The 19,797-nt window shown below is 41.5% G+C and overlaps 1 protein-coding gene across 2 annotated transcripts in view; it reads left to right on the top strand.

Moving 5' to 3' along the window:
- KIF26A (kinesin family member 26A) overlaps window positions 1-19,797 on the top strand; it is a 173,506-nt gene that overhangs the window by 119,369 nt on the left and 34,340 nt on the right. For both annotated transcript variants that reach the window (XM_056811181.1, XM_056811182.1), the window contains exon 5: window positions 2,276-2,459. In XM_056811181.1, coding sequence (XP_056667159.1) covers window positions 2,276-2,459 — 184 coding nt within the window. The remainder of the gene's footprint in view (window positions 1-2,275; window positions 2,460-19,797) is intronic.

Genomic DNA, 19,797 nt, shown 5'->3' with positions numbered 1-19,797 from the left:
CTGTGTGATCCTGGGCAAGTCACTTGACCTTGTTTGCCTCAGTTTCCTCATCTATCAAATGAGCTGGAGAAGGAAATTGTAAACCAGTCTAGGATCTTGGCCAAGGAAACTCCAAATGGGGTCACAAAAGGTTGGCCATGATTGAAACACATGAAAGACAATAACGTGGTCAGTAAAGCTTAATTCTTTGCAGCAGGAGGCAGCTAGATGGCTTAGAGATAATAATTCCTGGGTTCCAATCTGGTCTCAGACACATCCTACCTGTGTGTCCCTGGGCAAATCACTTAACCCCTTTTTGCCCAGTATTGATTCTAAGATGGAAGGAAAAGTTTAAAAAAATATTCTTTGCAGCAAAAATCAGTACTGTGCTGTGAACCCCTCCTGTCCCCTCTCCCTCTGAGAAATTGATAACCACTGGACTAGCTGATCTTAGAAATTTCTTCCAGTTTTGATATTCTACAATTCCAAAGTCTCTATTTCTGTTTTAAATCCTATGATCCCTTGATATTCTATAGGAACATTCTTTTTTGCTGGGTGACTCGTCAGAGTCATTAATAGAAACACCAGTTACTATAACACAGAGATACCCCTGTGGGCCTCTTGGAGCTTGTGGGACTGTTTCCCTGGACACTAAATGTCTCCAGATGGCTAGGCCTTTTGCATTCTTGTGTCTGCTATTTATAGTTCTTTTGTCTCTTTCTTTAGTGTCAGGCTGACCCTACCCCCACTACTCTTGCCTGTTTTAATGGTGGTTTAATGATGAATTTGGAATCACAAGATTGGGTCTGAATCCTGCCTTGGTTGCTTAGTACCTCAGTGACACTTGGGCACATCAGATTTTCTCTAAATCCTCCTGAGGAACTAACTAATCTGCAAGGCTTCTTTTTTACTCTTAATCCTGTGATTTTCTAAGCAGCTGTTTCTAATTTGCTGTGGTCTTAGGAACTCAAGGAGTCCAGTTCAGGAAGAATTATGGGTAAAATGAAAGTAAATGATCTCTGAGAGAAGCCTTAGGGCCCCTTCTCCCTTGTATGTAGCACGTATGAGCTTTAGGCCAGGTAGTTGGGACCACCTGCCTTCTCTGCTCCCAGCTCTCTTGCTTTCTTCTTGGTTCTCATTGGCATTCCAAAACGTGTTTGGGATACAGCTGAGTTTTCATCAGTTGAACTAATTTTATCTGGAAATTAGGTTAGAGGGGGCACCTTTAAATGTAAGAGTAGCAGGTGTGTTCATTCTTTCTTTACTTTTTCTGGGATGCTTTTTTGACTCAAAGTTCTATTCTGTCACACAAGAATCTGCCAGAACTGCCTTTTAGGTTGCAAGCCTCAGATAACTAGAATTGATCCAAAGGCTTTCCTCCCAATATTCATTTATTCATTCAGAAAAATGCATTAAGCACATGCTACATAGAAGGCACAGAGATAGGAAGTTTATATAAGACTTAGTCCCCATGGAAGGCATGGGCAGGAGAAGGAAAGATGAGATCAGGGAACACTTAGTAATAATTTAGTTAGGTTGGGATGCAGAGTGTAGGAGGCAAGGCAATCCTCAAAACCAAGGCTGGGACCAGCCAGTGGAGGGTCTTGAGTGCCAATCCAAGGGCTTGGCTTTTTACCTTCTGGGCAGTGAGGAGCCAAGTTTATTTTAAGTTAATTCACTAAAAACAGCTGGGGCTATTTTGCAATGTAAAGAAATGCCTCCTCTTGCAGAGTAACTTGTTAGATCCCAGGATATCACTTTCCCAAACACTAGTACCAGGAAAACCCATCTGGTCCAGCCAAGTGACAAGGGACTGATTTCAGTAATTGATGATGTCAATGAGATTTCCGCAGCCTTCAACTCAACTGCCAAGTGGCTAGGAAAAAAAAGTTACCGTATAATTGAAACTCTGCTGGGAGAGAAATTAAGAGACTATCTTGCCAGCCATATTTCTGTCCATATTTTCCTCTATTAGTCTCCTGATGGTGTGTCCTTATGAAATCTGATTAGAATGGAATGACTTGATTTGCTAAGCAGGCAGTAGGGACAGCGCACATCTGTTTTGCCTGTCTCGATTGCAGGAATGGGATGGAATGTAACGTAACCTGGTTCTCTCTCTCTCTCTCTCTCTCTCTCTCTCTCTCTCTCTCTCTCTCTCTCTCTCTCTCTCTCTCTCTCTCTCTCTCTCTCTCTCTCTCTCTCTCTCTCTCTCTCTCTCTCTCTCTCTCTCTCTCTCTCTCTCTCTCTCTCTCTCTCTCTCTCTCTCCCTCCTTCCCTTTCCTGTTTCTCCTCACAGAGCAGCCCAGAAGCTCAACCTGGCCTCTAAGAAGAAGAAGCCGCACCCACCCTTGACCCCCGCACACGACTTTTCCATTTATGGGACAAACTTTAGCGGTGTGCTGCAGCTTTGCCCTCCGCCGGCGCCCCCCTGCCTACTGAGATCGGTGGCCAAGGCCAAAGAGAACCCAGGCATTGGGAAGGTAAGTCTGCAGTCTCATGCAGATTTGAGCCACGTTGGGAGTGTGTGGGAGAGATTAGGGTGGGCAAGGGCTGCTGTAGCGAACTATAGACTCACTGATGCTTGGATGGATGGATGCTTGGAAGGACAGAATCACAAGATTAAAAAAGAAAATTCTGGATTTGGAGTCAGAGGATCTAAATTCAAGTTCTGGCTTTTTTGATTCTTTATCATGTGGTTCCAGACAAGTCACATAGTTTATCTAGGTATCAATCTCTTCATATGTAAACTAAAAGGGGAGAACTTGATGGCTTCTAAGTTCCCTCCTTGCTCTAAATCTGTGATGCTGAGGTAGAGTATCTGACTTGGAGTCAAGAAGACCCTGAGTTCAAATCCTGTCTTGCTCAGATGCTTACTAGCTGGCCATCTCTAAGTAAGTGTGTTACCCTCTCTGGGTCTTGGTTTTTTCATTTGTAAGATGAGGGAGTTGGAGTTAATGATCTAGTTCTGTGATTTTGTCAGCACTTCAGTGTGGCTTCTTTCTCCTCCAGAACTTCTCATTCTTTTTTTTTTAACCCTTACTTTCTCTTTTGGAATTGTTACTAAATATTGATTCCAAGGCAAAAGAGTGGAAGGGCTAGGCAATTGGGATGACCATGGTCACATGGCTAGGAAGTATCTGAAGCAAGATTTTAACCCAGGACCTCTTGTCTCTAGCTCTTAATCCACTGAGTCACTTAGCTGCCTCTGAAGCTCCCATTGTTGGACACATTTTTTGAAAATCCTCCACAGAGGAGTCACTCTGGGTGCCAGAAACTTTACTTTTGGTCTCTTTACAAATTATAAATAGTCCCTGAGAAATGACAAAGCCCAAACTCCCCTTGATCTTCACAGCAATTCAAGGAGGGAGTCAGGGCAAATGCTATTTTATTTTATTTATTTAATGCTTATTTTATGAGTAGAGAAACCGAGGCACAAAGAATGAAGTGAGCTGCTCTGGGTCACAGGGCTATTAAGGAGCAGAGCTAGGATTTAAACCCATGTCTAAGTCTCAGGCTCACATTCTTTTTTGTCCATTACTTTGTCTCCATTACTGTTGGGAGATGACCCCATCTGATAGCCTTATGCTTTTAATTACCTAAGGGGAAGTTGTATTGCTTGTTAATCCCAGGTTAGTTTGTCCTACCACCCATATGGTGCTGCAGAAGCATGAAGAAGAGGTATTGGGACTGAGATGGGAAGAATTCTAGAGATCTGAGCTTTGCCACACGTTAGACAGCAGTAGAAAATTAGGAGTCTTTGAGCCAAAAGAGTAGTTGACTAAAAGCTATGCTTTTAAAAAGTCTTTAGCATAGACTATGTGTGCATGATTATTATTATTGCTTAATGGCCATATGAAGATTCATAACGACCCCATTTATATATATATGTATATGTATATGTATATATATATAGTAGCCCTTTAAGACTTACCAAGAATTTTCTTTATAAAACCCTACGTGGTGACTGTTTATGAGTATTATCCCCATTTCATAGATGGGAAAAATGAGACTCAGTGAGATGACCAGATAATTGGGAGCAAATAATAAGAAAATAAGATTGCAGTCTAGAGACTCTCTCTCCTTGCCCCCCAACTTACAAGATTCCTTATGGTTGATTTCAGATCACTAGGGTGATATCATCCAATGAGTTGGTATGAGTTAATGCTTGTTGATTGACTTCAGTAAAGACTTGGACTCAGGTCTCCTTGTCTCTCACTTTGCGGTGCTTCTTACAATGTTGGCTGTATATAGTGTCATGCAAAGACTGAATCTAAGGTGTTTTGTGTTTAATAGTAATTGAGAAAAGTCACCAACAGAGTTGCATTCCAAGCCTGAGAGTGGAAATTAAGAGGAAAGCCATTAAATCAATGGAGGGCTAAAATATGCAGAGCAAAACCAATTTACACCAAGGCAGGGAGGAAGGGAGGGAGAATGGAGGCGTTAGATGATGGGAGGTCAGAGGCTTCCCTTTCTAGCTGACTGGGGAGAGAACCGAAAAATGATGCCCAGGGGCCCCGGGGTGGTGATAAGAGTGGTGTGTGCACACATGCGTATCTTTGGGTGTGAGGGTCTCCGCGTGGGTCTATTTCTTGGTATTGTTGTGTTTCTTTGGGTAAATTTTCATGCATCTCTGTTATTCATTAGCATTCATGCATCTATGCTAATCTTTGTGGGTATGAGTCGATGGACATGGAATCTCTTGTGTGATTGTGCATGGCGGTGAGGATGTGTGTGTGGCCATCTCTGAGGGGAGATGGTCTGGGAGTTTAAATGTGTGCAGGAGAGTATGTGTGTGACTATCAGTCTGCATTCGTGCATCCATGTGGGGTTCATCTCTGCCAGTATTTGTGTACATTTAAATCTCTGTGGGTGTGTGGTCATCTTTGCGGTGTATTGGAGCTTTTCTGTGCATGCACTGCCGCCGGTGGTGGTGATGTGAGTTCACAAACATCACTCTAGATACAAGTCTCAGTGTTTGAGTGTGGGGATAAAGGTTGGTGTGGGCTCAGGCTAAAGAGGATGACAGTCTTCCTTATTTGGCCTCTTAAAGTAGAATCCCATAGGTGAGATTATAGTGGGTCAACTTTAGCCTCAGTGAAGAGGGAGCTGTGTTCTCCACAGCATTCCAGAGCTGGGAGGTTCCTCCTGGCATTAGAGCTGAAGAGGCCTCATGGAGCACCTTGTCATATTCCCCCCTTCCATTTTAAAGATGAAGAAGTTGGGACCCAGAAAAGGAAAGGACTAGCTTGAAAGTCAACCAACTTAAAAAAAATTATTAAAATATTTTATAAAGTCAACCAACTTCTAAGAGGCAGAGCTGGGATTTGAACCCATTTCATATGAATAAAAATCCAGTGATTTTTTCCACTACAGATACTAATTTTTTCAACAGAGCAGGAATCTCTACTGCAGTCTCCCTGACAGGAGGTGATTCAGCTTCTGCTTGAGCTTCTCAAGTAAAAGAGGGTGCTGTGGGTTCTGGTGTTGGAAAAGTGCATGCACACGTGCATGTATATGTGTGTGTATGTATACATGCATCTCTGTGGGTGTGTGAGGGTGTTTGTGTGGGAAACATCTTGGTGTCTTCATATATGTGTATGCGTGTACATCTGTCTGTGTGTGTGTGCTAATTTAAAAAAAGTCATTATTTATATTGAATATTCATTTTACAAAAATTTTGTGTTAAAAATTCCAAATGTCAATTATAAGTATATGAAATCATGCAAAACATTTCTGTATTAGACATGTTGCAAAAAAAGGGAAGAAAAATTAAGAAAAAAACCCTATCCTTCATTCTCATTCAGACTCCATCACTTCTCTTTCTGGAGGCAGATAGCATTTTTTCATCATAAATCCTTTGAATTTGTCTTGGATCATTGATTGGTTAGAGTAGCTAAGTCTTTTCACAGTTGATCTTCATTACAATATTGCTATTACCATATACAGTGTTCTCTTGGTTCTGGTCACACTTCACTTTTCATCAGTTCATATAACTCTTCTGAAGTTTTTCTGAAACCATCCTGCTTGTCATTTCTCATAATACAATAGTATTTTATAACAACCTATACCAGAATTTGTTTAGTCATTCTCCAGTGGATGGGCATCATATTTCTTCAATTTCCATGCCCTAATTTTTAATGGCTGTGAGTAATTCTGGAAGTACTATTTATTTGGAAGATGAAAGTATAAAATTAGATGGTTCCTTTGTCATTCTCATTGTCACCTTGGATGAGTTGTCCCTGTTTTTCCTAACTGTGGTGTCAGGAATGGAATACAGGACCCCAAATATGCTTTAAGGTTGACACTCCTGTCTGGTTTCAAAGTTGGCTTTCCATTTTTTTTAACTCATTAAAAGTAGGAAAACAGGGGGCAGCTGGGTAGCTCAGTGGATTGAGAACCAGGCCTAGAGATGGGAGGTCCTAGGTTCAAATCTGGCCTTAGCCACTTCCCAGCTGTGTGACCCTGGGCAAGTCACTTAACCCCCATTGCTTAGCCCTTATCACTCTTCTGCCTTGGAGCCAATACACAGTATTGACTCCAAGATGGAAGGTAAGGGCTTAAAAAAAAAGTAGGAAAACAGCCTTCAAGGAAACAGTTTTCTCTGATTCCTCATATTCTGTGGTTTGCTGATAGAATCATCTTTGGTAATATCTTCAGTAAGAATAACCACTGCTATTTCCCCCCTTCCCCCATTTCCCAAAGGGGATAATACTGAACAGATGTGCCTTACTTGGTCACACCCTTCAAAGTCAGCCTCTTCTCATCCTTGTGGGGTGTCAGCCTGTTCCATCTCATCCCTTCAGACAGCAACCTTTTATTAACTATTTACTATATGCAAGGCAAGAAGCAATGTGAAGGAAAAGATAAAGAGCTTCAGAGCCAGAAGATCTGGGTTTAAGTTCTGTCTCTGACTTATATTGACTCAGTGACCCTAGAGAAGTGTCTTCTTCATCCTCCTCCTCCTCTTCTTCTTCCTCCTCCACTTCTTCCTCTTCCACTTCCTCCTCCTCCTCCTTCTGTCTTAGAATTAATACTAAATATTGGTTCCAAGGCAGAAGAGCAATAAGGACTAGGCAATTGGGATTAAGTGGCATACCCAGAGTCATACAACTAGGAAGTATCTGAGGACAGATTTGAACCCAGGTCCTCCCAACTCCCGGCCTGGTGATGTGTCCACTGTGCTGCCTAGCTGCTCCAAAGTCATTTAACGTCTCTGGGGAGTCACAGGTGTGATTCGTTAGAAAGCATTTCCTCATGCAGAAAGAAGCTCCTTATATTAAGGAAGTCACCTCTGAATCTTTGAAACCTGTGCAGAGCACTGAATCAGTACAGGAGAAAATAAAAGGATAAATCAGATATGAGTGAGCCCTGCTTGCATCCATAATGAATTTACTGTGTACAGAACTCTGGGCTGGTGATGGAGGAGACACAAAATTTAGGGAAGACACAAATAATGCCTTCATGCAGATGACAGACTAAGGATAAGAGACAAGACACAAACCTAGTTAAGTAGCACATGCTTGATCAGTGCATTAAAGGTCATTATTAGAGGGGGCTGCAGGGAGGGATCAGGGAAGGCAAATTATGACTTGTGTTGGCCACCAACCCGCTTGGCAGCCCTGGGTTCCAGATGCCAGATTCCGCAGGAATTTGTGGTCCCCTCAGCAGCATCTGTATTGGTGATGGGTTTCTTTGATGGCTTCCAAGCCAGCTGTGGGCCTCTCTGTGAGCTTCCAGAGTGCTTCCAGGGTGCAGAGGCTGTGGCTGGAAAAGACAAGACCAGCCCTCTCTCTCTTTCTCCCCTTCACTTCCCTCCACTGTCCTTGACATCCCAGGCAAGGCTTGTGGTAGTGATGATGCAGGTGATTTTCCTGCCCACAAGGGTTTGCTCCCTTCTAATTCCTACGTGATCGATTAGTAAGAAAATGCCTGATGGTTCATATAGAACAGATCATTGGAATACACAGTGCTGCCTTCCTTCTTTCCCAGAATTTTGCATTCCGTGCCATGGTGGTATACTTTGTTTACTGAAAACATTCTCCCTCCAAACCTCAATGAATTGGCAATAAAGTTCTGCAGTGGAATGTTTTGTGTGCTTAAAAATAAAATTGCAGCATATATTTCATGTGAAGACTGTGTGTCTAGAAGAATTGCTTACTTATTGCCTTATCAAATCACAATCCCAAGTCATAATCTCTGAGTACTGTCACTACTTAGCAAGTGGCTATCCCCATCTTTCTGATAATACTTTTCCTCTCCTTTTTTTTTTTAGTATTAAAATAATTTAATACATAAGTTAATATTGTCTCTTCACAAAAGAGTTTTTGATGCCAAGAAAAAGCACATAGTACCATACATACAGTGAGATGGTGTATCCAATTGTTTGGAGCCCTCACTATAACTGTAATCTGGTAGAAATACTAAGATACATTTCTAATTTACAAGGGCATTGTTTCTGTGCCAATCACCAAAAAATTAAAATACTTAAGTATTGCACATTTAAGCTCTCTTTTCTTTTTGGCAAAGTGGATAGATCATTGGGCCTGGAGTCAGAAAGATCTGGGTTCAAATTCAGCTTCAGACACTAGCTGTGTGATCCTGGGCAAGTTAAATAACTCTGCCTCAGTTTCCTCAGCTGTAAAGTGAACTGGAGAAGGAAATGGCAAACTGCTCCAGTATCTTTGCCAAGAAAATCCCAAATGGCATCATGAAGAGTCAGACATGATTAAAATGACTAACAATAACCTCTCTTTCCCCATCTATTCTCTTTTATATCATATATATTTGTATACCTGTCACATCCAGCTCCCCTATTAGAACTTCAGCACCTTGATGGAGGTACTCATTTCTCACATCTCCACCTCCAACCCTCAGCACCGGGCTTGTTCCAATGAGCATCTATTAAAAGCCTGCTATGTACAAAGGCACTATGTTAGGCGCTAATGCTCCAAAGACCAAATAGAAAATAGTTCCTGCCCTTCAGTAGCTTACATTCTACTAGGGCAAATATATCTCGTAAACAGATATGGTTACAGAGATACGATTGTTGGAGGAAGGCGGACCTTTTGTATGGTAGATATTTAAGTTTAATTTTGAATTTGAAAAGCAACGTGGGTCTTAATTTGCACTTTGCACTTTCTCTTTTGCAAATTGAGTCCAGAATATTTATGTAAGTATTTAAGACCCTCCCCAGTTTAGCTTTGCTCTACCTTTCTAGCTCTGTTTCTACGTCCTTCTCTCTATGGGCTCAGCATGTCAACTAGACCATTCTAGACATGTCTGGCACACTTCTGCATTTGCACATGTAGTTCCCTGAATCTGTAATACTCTAGTCCGTCATTCCACCTATTCCACATTATCCATCCTTTTAGGTTCAGCTTGGATGCTATCTTTGCCCAGCCTCCTGTTAAGAAGCTTTTTCTTTTGTGGACACACAACACTTTCTTTAAGCATTTAAAACCTATATGTTGTATGCATGAGAAACAGTATGGTGGATGATAGGATTGGAGTCATAAACCTGGATTCAAATTCTGCCTCTGACACACATTGGCTGTGCTATTTGGGATAAATCATTTCATCTCTTAGTACCCCAGGCAACTCTTTTTTTAAACCTTCATTTTCTGTTTTAGAATTAATACTGTGTATTGGTTCCAAGGCAGAATTGCTGTAAGGGCTAGGTTTAGGTTACTTGTCCAGAGTCACACCTCTAGGAAGTATCTGAGGTCATATTCGAACCCAGGACCTCCTGCCCTTCCTTCCCTAAAAACTCTTTAGGATTATGAATATCAGAATAGTTTTGGATCTGCACTGATACAGGGAGTTTTTACACCAGTGAAATAGAATGTTTAGACCAAAAGAACATTAAAAATTATTAATATTTCAACTTCTCTATTATGTTGAGTTCTTACTTAGTAGAGCTATGTCTAATTCATCTTTGGATTTCTCCAGTAAATCATTCAATGGAAAACTCGTCAGTGTGAACACTCTCTCTGTGGATGGAGATCATTCCCATCCACACCTTGAAGCAGGGGTCCCCAAACTACAGCCCACAGGCCACATGGCGGCCCCCTGAGGCCATGTATCCAGCCCCCACCACACTTCCGGAAGGGGCACCTCTTTCATTGGTGGTCAGTGAGAGGAGCAGTGCATGTGGCGGTGCTGCAAAGACAGCATCACTCACATACAGTACAACTTCCGGTGACATAATCCTTTACGTAGCACCTTGTTCTGAGAGTAACTGAACGAGAACAAGGTGCCGCGCAAAGGATTATGTGGCTGCACAATGGAAGACCTCTGTATGGTGAGCAGCAATCTGGGGGAGGGGATTCCGCACTGTGTGTACTGCTGCCCAGTATAGTGGTGGCAGTGATGGGTCTGTGCGAGGTGTGACAGGCCCATCACAGCCAGTGCTGCAGCCTCCGCTATCCCAGACAGCGCTATACAGATTTGTTCATAGTTTTTTTTAATAGTCCAGCCCTCCAACGGTCTGAGGGACAGTGAACTGGCCCCCTGTATAAAAAGTTTGGGGACCCCTGCCTTAAAGGATAGCATACACAAACTAATGGGGCCAGTCCCATGAGGATGAATCTCTTTGTGCTTAGTTAGGTCAGGCTTCAGGCTCATTCTGTTCAGATGAATTCTCCATCTATCCTTCATGTAATGACTTTTGTTCCAAGAAACATTTTAATGCCTACAAAGTGTTTTCAGCATTTTGTTTCCAGCAATCCTATGAGATATGTTCTTCAGGCATTGATATTCCTATTGTACAGAGGAGAAAATTGAGGTCGAGGTATAAAACATATTGACTGAAGACATGCAACTAATGTTGGCACAGTGGATAGAATGCTTGGAGCCAGAAAGACTCACCTTTCTGAGTTCAAGTCTAGCCTCAGACACTTACTAGCTGTGTGACCCTGGGCAAGTCACTTAACTATGTTTGCCTCAGTTTCCTCATCTGTAAAATGAATTAGAGAAGCAAATGGCCAATCACTCTACTATCTTTGCTTGAGAAAACCCCAAATGGGGTCAAGAAGAGTTGGACATGACTGAACAAAAACCACCACTACCACCACCACCAATACAACTAATATATATCCTTGAGCTCTAACTTAAGGTCTCCTGACTTCAGGTCTAATACTCTTTCATATATGCTGAATGTGCATGTGTGTGTATACATGTATACACATATATAATATGTTGCACATGTATTACATGCCTATATATGTGTATACATATGTGCATGTATACATATATTCACACATTTTATTTAATAAGCATCTCTTTCCCCTTTTCCCATACTTTGTTGTCCCCTACCAACCTTAAAAAGAAAAACAAAATTCTCATTAGCAAATATACATAGTCAAGCAAAACAAATTCCTTCATTGGCTACGTCCAACAGAGGTGGGCCTCATTTTGCATCTTGAATCTATCACCTCTCTGGAAGTGGTGGGCAGCATAGTTTCTCTAGAATCTTAGTTGGACATTGTTTGATTGGCAAAGTCATGTCAATAAGTTAGCAAGCATTTATTAAATGCTTACTATGTGCAAAGTTATTTTCTTCTACAGTATTGCTATTGTATGAGTTCTTCCCATGTTTCTCTAAGATCATCCTTTTCCTCATTTCTCATAGTGCACTAATATTTTATTACAGTTCACATCCCTTAATTTGTTTAGCCATTCCTCACTTGATGGGCACTTCCTTAATTCTGATTTCTTTGTCATTACAAAAGAGCTACTATAAATATTTTTGCACAAATGAGCCCTTTCTATGATTTCTTTGTTGATTTAGGCCTAGTTGAAGCATCATTGGTCCAAAGAGTATGAATAGTTTAGTGACTTTTGGGTTATAATTCCAAATTGCCTATCTGAATGGACATCCAGTTCACAACTCCACCATTATATTAGTGTGTGTTGATGTGTCTGTTTTCCCATTATTCCTCTAACATTCCTCACTTCCCTTTTCCAATCTGGTGAATGAGGTAGGACTTTATAATTGCTTTAATTTGTAATTCTCTAATTATTAGTGATTTTTTCATATGGCTATTGATAACTTGGATTTCTTCCTTGGAAATGTGCTTGTTCATACCCTTAGACCATTTAGTAATTGGATTTTAACACTCTTTCCTGGCTTCAGATATGCAGATAACCAAATCTACATTGAAGTCTGAAATTATTTATCCAGGCCCCCAAACCATTCTCCCTCTCGCTGTCTCTCTGTCTCTGTCTCTGTCTCTGTCTCTGTCTCTGTCTCTGTCTCTGTCTCTCTCTTTCTCTCTCTCTCTCTCTTTCTCTCTCACACACACACACACACACATGCACACATGACCACTGACACATATTTACAAGGCAAAGTTCCATATTGTGGCCCTGGAATAGAGCAAGGCTAATTGGCCCTTGTGGGGATAGAACCCATGACCTTGGTCTCATTAGTCCAATGCTCTAACCAGCTGAGCTGTGGGAGATGTGTCTTGAGATAATCCAGAGGAGTTTCTTGAAGAGGAGAAACCTATCTGTGCTACACATTCTGAGCCAAGAAAAGCAGCCAAGTCCTAGTCATTATTCTGTAAACTGCTCAGAGGTCTGGACCAAGCAAAAGTCCCCAAGATTTTCCAGAGGGCTTACTCTGTGTACAGCTCTGAATCTGAGAGGAAATAATGAGATTCCTGCCCAAGAAGAGTTTTTGATCCTGTTGGAGGAGTAGAAGATAAACAGTGCATTTGAAAAATATCACATGCCATCATTATAATAGCATTGTACCCTAGAACCATGACTAGGAATTTTAGCATCTGAGTCAAGCACCTGGGACAGGTGTCATGTAAGGTACCTTCACTTGGGGGGAAGGGATGTGACACTTTTCTGTCTTGGGGAAACCCTGGGATGGGATGAGGCCACTGGTCAGGAGGCAGCACCTACAGAAAGGAAGTGGGCCATCTGGTAATTTCCCATTTTAACCATTCAATCTTTTTTCCCTACAAACCCTTATCTTCTGTCTTAGAATTGATATAAATTATCAGTTCCAAGGCAGAAAGAGGGGTAAGGGCTAGGTAGTTGGGGTTAAGTGACTTGCCCAGGGTCACATAGCTAGGAAATATCAGAAGTCAGATTATTTGAACCCAAGTCCTCCCAACTCAAGGTCTGACTCTCTATCTACTAAGTCACATATCTTCCCCATCACCCATTCTTTATATCTTAACTAGGTACTAAGATCAGTTGTTTCTTCATACTTGGTATCTTAAGGAACCTATTTCTAGGATGTGGAGATGGACCCCACTACAAAGATTACTACAACAAAGATAATCATGCTTTGGGGATTGGAACTGGAAGAGGAATTAAACCCAACCCACTCCTCACCCCAACTCCCAAGGTATCTTGACAGACTATTAGTTAGATGCCCAATCTCCGCATTTCATAGAGTGCCAGAGCAAGGACAAATCCCTAGATCTTCTTATATTCAGTCTAGTACTCATTTAGGCAGATTTTTGAAATGTGGACTTCAGCATTCTAGCCATAAGCTTGCCCACCCCAGAGAGAGCAGTCCAAGTGACACTTCCATGGTGAGGAGGGGCCTTGAGTGGTTTGGGTGTGAGCTATAGATGGCCAGTCTCTTCCCTCTGTCCTAGGGAACCCCTCTCCCCTAATCTCCTTCAGAGGCCCCATGGCTATTTCACTCAGCTTAAAAATATTAGTCATCATGACTTAGAGAGATTTTAGAACATCACACACATTTATAGCACCTGAGGGTTTCTGAAGCACTTTCCTTAGCTTCTGATTGCCCTGTGAGATAGGTAGTACCAATGAGGAAACTGAGGTTCAGAAGGGAAGAGACTTGTTTGGGATTATTATATAACTATTATTATAGTGTTGGAGCTGGGACTTGAACTTGGGGTTTTCTGATTATGAGGCTTATGGTATTCTTTCCACTTCCCTATGGATCATCTTAGATTTGGAAGATTCTTAGAGACAAACTTGTTCAATTCTCTCATTTTACATCGATGGAGGCTGAGGTCCAAACTGCAAGCTCTTTGAGGAATATATTCTATAATACACACATGCTAAAACTCCATTATGTCATGAGAATTAAAAAAAACCCCAATCCCTAGACTTGTGGTTTGGATTAACATCACCTGGCATTTTGCCTTTGTACGTAACAGGTTCTCAGTAAATATCTATTGAATAAATGAATGATGAGGTCATCTGAGGTCACATAGTGATTTATTGGCAAAGCCCAATACTGGATTCCAAGTTTCTTGACTCTGAATTTCTCATTCCATTGTATGTGGGAGAAAGTGAGAATTCTGTTCTACTCAGAGCAGAGGTTCAGGAGCAGGGCCTAGATGGGAGTCTGTTAAGAACCTCATCCTGGGTGGGGAAGAGAGGTGACTTCCCCAAGGTTATATGATAAATATCAGAACTGGGATTCCATCTCAGGTGTTCTAATTCCATTGCTCTTTACACGATGATCATATTTTTGGGTGGTATAGACCCAGCCTAAGCAGGGTTAGATGTGAACAATGTTGATGCATCCACCATCTTTGTGAGGTCCTGTCTCTGACACTTGTGGCCATGGCAAATCACTTAAGCTCTCTAGCCTCAGCTCCTCTATCTGTAAAATGGGAATGATGCCTGTAGTAGCTCTATTTCAAGGCTGCTCAAATGAGATGTGGGATGCTAGAACTTTTCATACTCTAAGGTACACAAATGTGTCAGTTATTCACAGTAAACAATTTGCTATTCTCCCTATAGTCAGTGAATGAAATGTCTCAGGATCCCAGGAGATTTTCTTTATTTTCTTTTTATTTATTTCTCAAACCCTTACCTTCTGTCTTACTATCAATTCTATGACAGAAGAGCAGCAAGGGGTAGGCAATCCACACTAAGTGACTAGCTCAGGGGCACAATTAGAAGGTGTCTGAGGGCAGATTTGAACTCAGGTCCTCCTGGCTCTAGACTTGGCACTCCATCCACTGTACTACCTCAATGCTCCTGGGGATCACTTATATCTTTCTTCCCTGCTTTGGTCAGAAATGTGTGGAGTATTGTGCTGAGTTTTAGGAAGGATGTTGATGAACATGTTTGGAAGATGGTGACCAGGATGCTGAGGAAGCCAAATAGACTATGCCATATAAGGAGTGTGATAATAATCTTCAAGGATTTGAAGGGTTATCACATGGAAAAGGGATCGATTAGTCTTGTTCTGTTTGGTCCCAAAGGGCAGAACAAGGAGTGATAAGGGGAAGTGGAGAGAGAGGCAGATTTAGGCTTCATGTTAGGACAACAATTAGAGCTGTTCAGAAGTGGAATGGGTCACCCTGGGAGGTAGTGGCTTCTTCCTCTTTGGAAATCTTAAAAACAGAGACTGGATGACCTCTTTTCAAGGCATATTCTAGTGGGGATTCTGTTCAGTTATGGACTGGTCTAGAGGATACTCTTTTGCTCAAAATTCTCTGATTCTGTGGATAGAAAAAACTTCCTAGGAGTGAATTGTTCATGACTGGAGTGGCGTGCTGCCTCAAGAGAGACAAGTTGGGGGCTTCCCCATCTTGGAGAAATTCTTATTCTGTCAAGGGTTCGACTAATGACCTCTGAGTTCCCTTTAAGTCATGATATGTGATTCTGTCCTTCTTAGAATGAAGGAAATTTCCTAAGCTATTAGTGGCTATCATGTAGCCAGTTTGGTCCCTCCTCCTTTTCCTATTCACTGATGACACTAGAGTTCAGACTATTTAGGTGAACTTCTTTTTAAATGCAAGAAGCCTCTGTGTGTGTGTGTGTGTGTGTGTGTGTGTGTGTGTGTGTGTGTGTGTGTGAAATTTTAAAAAAGCAAAGTAGATCCTCTAAAAAAATGGTGCCTGGTCTCCCTGGATGTCATTAACTTTAATGTCAGAATGGGAGGAAAGGTATCTGAAAGCCATTTAATATTGTCACTGAAAAGAAGTTAGATTATGCTCAATTTCTGACATTAATGTGCTACTTAAGATAATTTATCATATTGTGGTATTAAAAAAGACATCCTTTTCACTGGGGTGGCTGAGTCGAATCCTAATTTTCTCCCCCCTGCCCATTGCCTCTGAGAACACCCCTGTGTAGCTGGAAGCCTTTTTCTTGTAAGATTTGTCCCCCCCTTCTGAGGTACTATTCAGAGTGCTCTTTGTACTATCCTAGCACACAGAAGAACCACTTAAAGCGCTCATCTCTTCCAAGATGCTGGCAGGCCCCTTTCCCCTTCTGGCCCCTCCCATCCCCTCCCCAGTATAGAAATAATAAAATCCCTTCCGTAGGAGACAATGGGAAGGAGGCACTTAGAGGAAAGCATGAACCAACAAACCAGTTCACAAGCTGGGCATCTCAAAGACTACATTTTGTTGTCTGAGTGCACTGGCTGGTATGTTGTTTAATCATTAGCTCCCCTCTGTTTTTTTCCCTCTTCTTTTTATTCTCAGGGCCCCAGCTAAGTACCAAGTACCCCACTGACTCCCAGGATCACCTAGGTTGATGGGACCTCTCTGCCTGGCCGGGCTTTGACTGTTTCCTTGATGACAAATAACAAATTGGTGTTTAATTCCCCCCACCCCCACCCCAATTCCCCCCACCCCAGCATCACTGATTTCCTGGTGAGAGGAACATTTCTTAAAGCAACACAAATTGCCCAGCTCTCTGAAAAAACAAAAAAACCACCCTTTATTCCTATCTCGAGATGCTCTCAAACCCGGAGAACACATTTGCCTGCCAAAGGCATGCTAAGGAACAGAAAAAAGAAATTGTCGAAAATTACCTGGAAGGATACATTTTCTTCTACTTTGCAGGACCATTTGAAAATGAAATAGTTTTGTTAGTGTCATCTGGGAATAAAGAATCGATTCGAGCCTAATAGAGGCCAGTTTCTAAAGAGTACAATATAAAAGTGTTTCTTTAAGGTTCTCCCCAGAGAGCTAGCTATTCAACTGCTTGCATAGCAATTTTGCATATAAATTTGCCATATGCTGAAAGGGGGAGTGTATGGAGGGCTTGTAAGAACTATCCACAGTAAACCAATTTTGCAAGGGTTATATATCTGTCACTTACAATTAAATCCATGAAAAATATTGGCTCTGAAATAAGACTTTGGTAATTTGATTTACGCTGTAGTTGAGAAATAAGAGATTCCACTGGAAAATGGACGGTGGCATTCTCCAGCGGAAAATGAAATCGAGTAATTTGATGGTAAGAAGTCTTAATTCAGAATGGTTTGTGTCTAAATAAGCTTGCTTTACAAACCTGCCTGAACAGCCAATTGTGGGTGTGCGTTGCACAAGATGAATTTCTCAGGGTGTCTTTGGCTCTCGATGCGGATTTCAGGGGTATCTGCAATGCCCCTGCCAACATACTCTCATGATTTTTATTGCTATGGACTGAGTTCTTTATTCAGTCACAGGATATGAGGATTGACTATTGTGCTGTTACGGAAATGGAGAAGAATTTCTGGAATCAGCCACGTGCCTGGTGTGGAATGAAGATAATCGCGCCTTCTCATGCTTTTAAAACAGGCTAGATTAAAGCTTGTGAATAAATTCATTGATAGTCCTGGATACTTGGTAAATGCATATGGGAATCAATGGGAATTTATTGAGTTCTCTTGGAGTGCACTGCACTGTATGTCTTACTTAATTTAAAAAATTTCTATATTGTCTAGATTGGGAGCTTTCTGAGGGATTGGGATGGTAGAGCTAGAAGTCACCTCATTTATAAAAGAGGTCCATGAGGCCTGAGGTCAAATAGCTATCAAGCCGCAAAGTTGAGATTCAAATTGAAATCTTCTGTTTCTAAATGCCTCACTGGGATGCCCAGAAGGAGACAGAAAAAAGCTTTTTTTTTCTTTTTTTAACCAGTGTTGTTGTTCAGTCATGTCTGACTCTGTGACCCCATTTGGGGTTTTCTTGGCAAAGATAATGGAGTAGTTTGCCATTTCCTTTTCTAGGTCATTTGACAGACAAGGAAACTGAGGCAAACAAGGTTAAGTGATTTGGCCAGAGCCACACAGCTAGTAAGTGTCAGAGGCCAGATTTGAACTCAAGTCTTCCTGATTCCAGCCTTGGCACTCTATCCACTGTGCCACCTAGCTACCCCTGGTAGGCACTTAATCAGTGCTTATTGATAAATTGATTCAGCAAAAAAAAGGTAGATAGAATTCCATGACTTAAATCTTTAGAGGAAGTCAGCCTAGAAGGAATGGGAAACTCGTTAGAATTAAATTCTAGAGAAGCAAAGATAATGAGAAGGAAGGGGAATGGTTTAAAGAGATCAGAGTGGACGGACAGAAGATTCATTGAACAGTTTAGATTTAAGAAAAGAAAATGTGGAGAAGATAGAAGTGAGGACAGATAATAGAAGAAATAGAAAAGCATAGAATAGTCCTTTAAGGTTAGTGTTAGGGGCTGTCTAGGATGCTAATATAGCACCCCTCTGGATTCACTATCCCTTCTCCAATTCCCATTTGTGGTCCAGATTTCCAGTTGGTGATTGATTCTATCGGGGTCCTAGGGATAATTGTCAAAGGTTCATAATTATTCATTTAAGAAACAGATGAAGGCAGATGATAGACTGGGATCAAATTGCATAAGACTTTAAATGCCAGGTTAAGGAGTTTGCATTTTGTTGTAGCTACACTAGGCAGCTCCTGATCAGGGGAGAGACATGGCCAGCACAGTTTCTTAGGATGATTATCCTGATAGCTATATGATTGGAGAGTGGAAAGGTTGAAAGCAGCAAGACCTGTTAGGAGACTATTATGGTCAGGTAAGGATTGAAATAACCTGAAATAGCATGGTAGCTGGGTGAGTGGAGAGAAGGGGATAGATTTGAAAAATGCGGCAGAGACAGAATCTTCAAGATTTGGCTGCTGACCTTATGTAGAAAGTAAAAGAGAAAGAAAAAAGCACAAGATGACTTGAGATTTCAGGGCTGCGTGTGACTGGGAGGATTGTTGTATCTATCAGTAACAGAAAGAAGGATTTTAGAGGAGGGGAACACGATGAGTTCTCTTTGGGACATGTTGAGCTCGAGATGCTGGTTGGACATCCGGGGGAAGATGCCTAGTTGGAGATTCAGGGAGGTAGTTTAGGAGGAAAATTAGGGATGGATTAAGGCTCATTTGTTTTGAAGTTTTGAATTTATGTGAATGGATTAGATAAATCATAATTTGAGAAAATATAAAGGGGAAAAAAGATGAGGGCTTATGAGAGAACCAAATGGGATACACTTGCATTGAGATTGAGAAGAATAATGAAGAGAAATCAGAGAAGTAAGAAGAGAGGCAAGAGAAGGAGAAACTGAGAGAAGGAAAAATATCCAGGAAGAGGAGGAGGTCCCTGGTATCAAACGCTGTAGAAAGGTCAATTGAGGTCTTGTTCTTAGAAATTTAGATTTTGTATTAGTAACTCATAGATTTTGGTGATTGGATGGAACAAAGTTGGTGCAGTGGGAGGTCAGGAACTAGATTGCAAGGAAAGAATTCATGGTCAGTGAGAAAGGGGAAGTAGTGGGTGTAAACTATTTTTTTCTAGGAATTTATATCTTGACATATACTATAGTCTAATTATGGTCCTTGCCTTCAAAGTGCTTCCAATCTCACAGGGCAAACCAAGAAGACATATAGACAGACACAGAATCCAAAGATGTTCCTGGCCTCTGTTCACAAAATATGTTTTGACTCTAGGAGTGAGGTTAGGATTCCTGCTCAGATGACCTGTGAAGCCCTTCTTACTCTGGGATTTTGGAATTTGGGGCTACACTCAGTCAGCCAGACTTGGGGCTAATGCATCCCTTTGAAGGAAGTATGACTGG

Source organism: Monodelphis domestica, chromosome 1, assembly GCF_027887165.1.
Source record: "Monodelphis domestica isolate mMonDom1 chromosome 1, mMonDom1.pri, whole genome shotgun sequence".
Taxonomy (NCBI): Eukaryota; Metazoa; Chordata; class Mammalia; order Didelphimorphia; family Didelphidae; genus Monodelphis; species Monodelphis domestica.
This window is presented reverse-complemented; position numbering and strand designations above follow the sequence as displayed.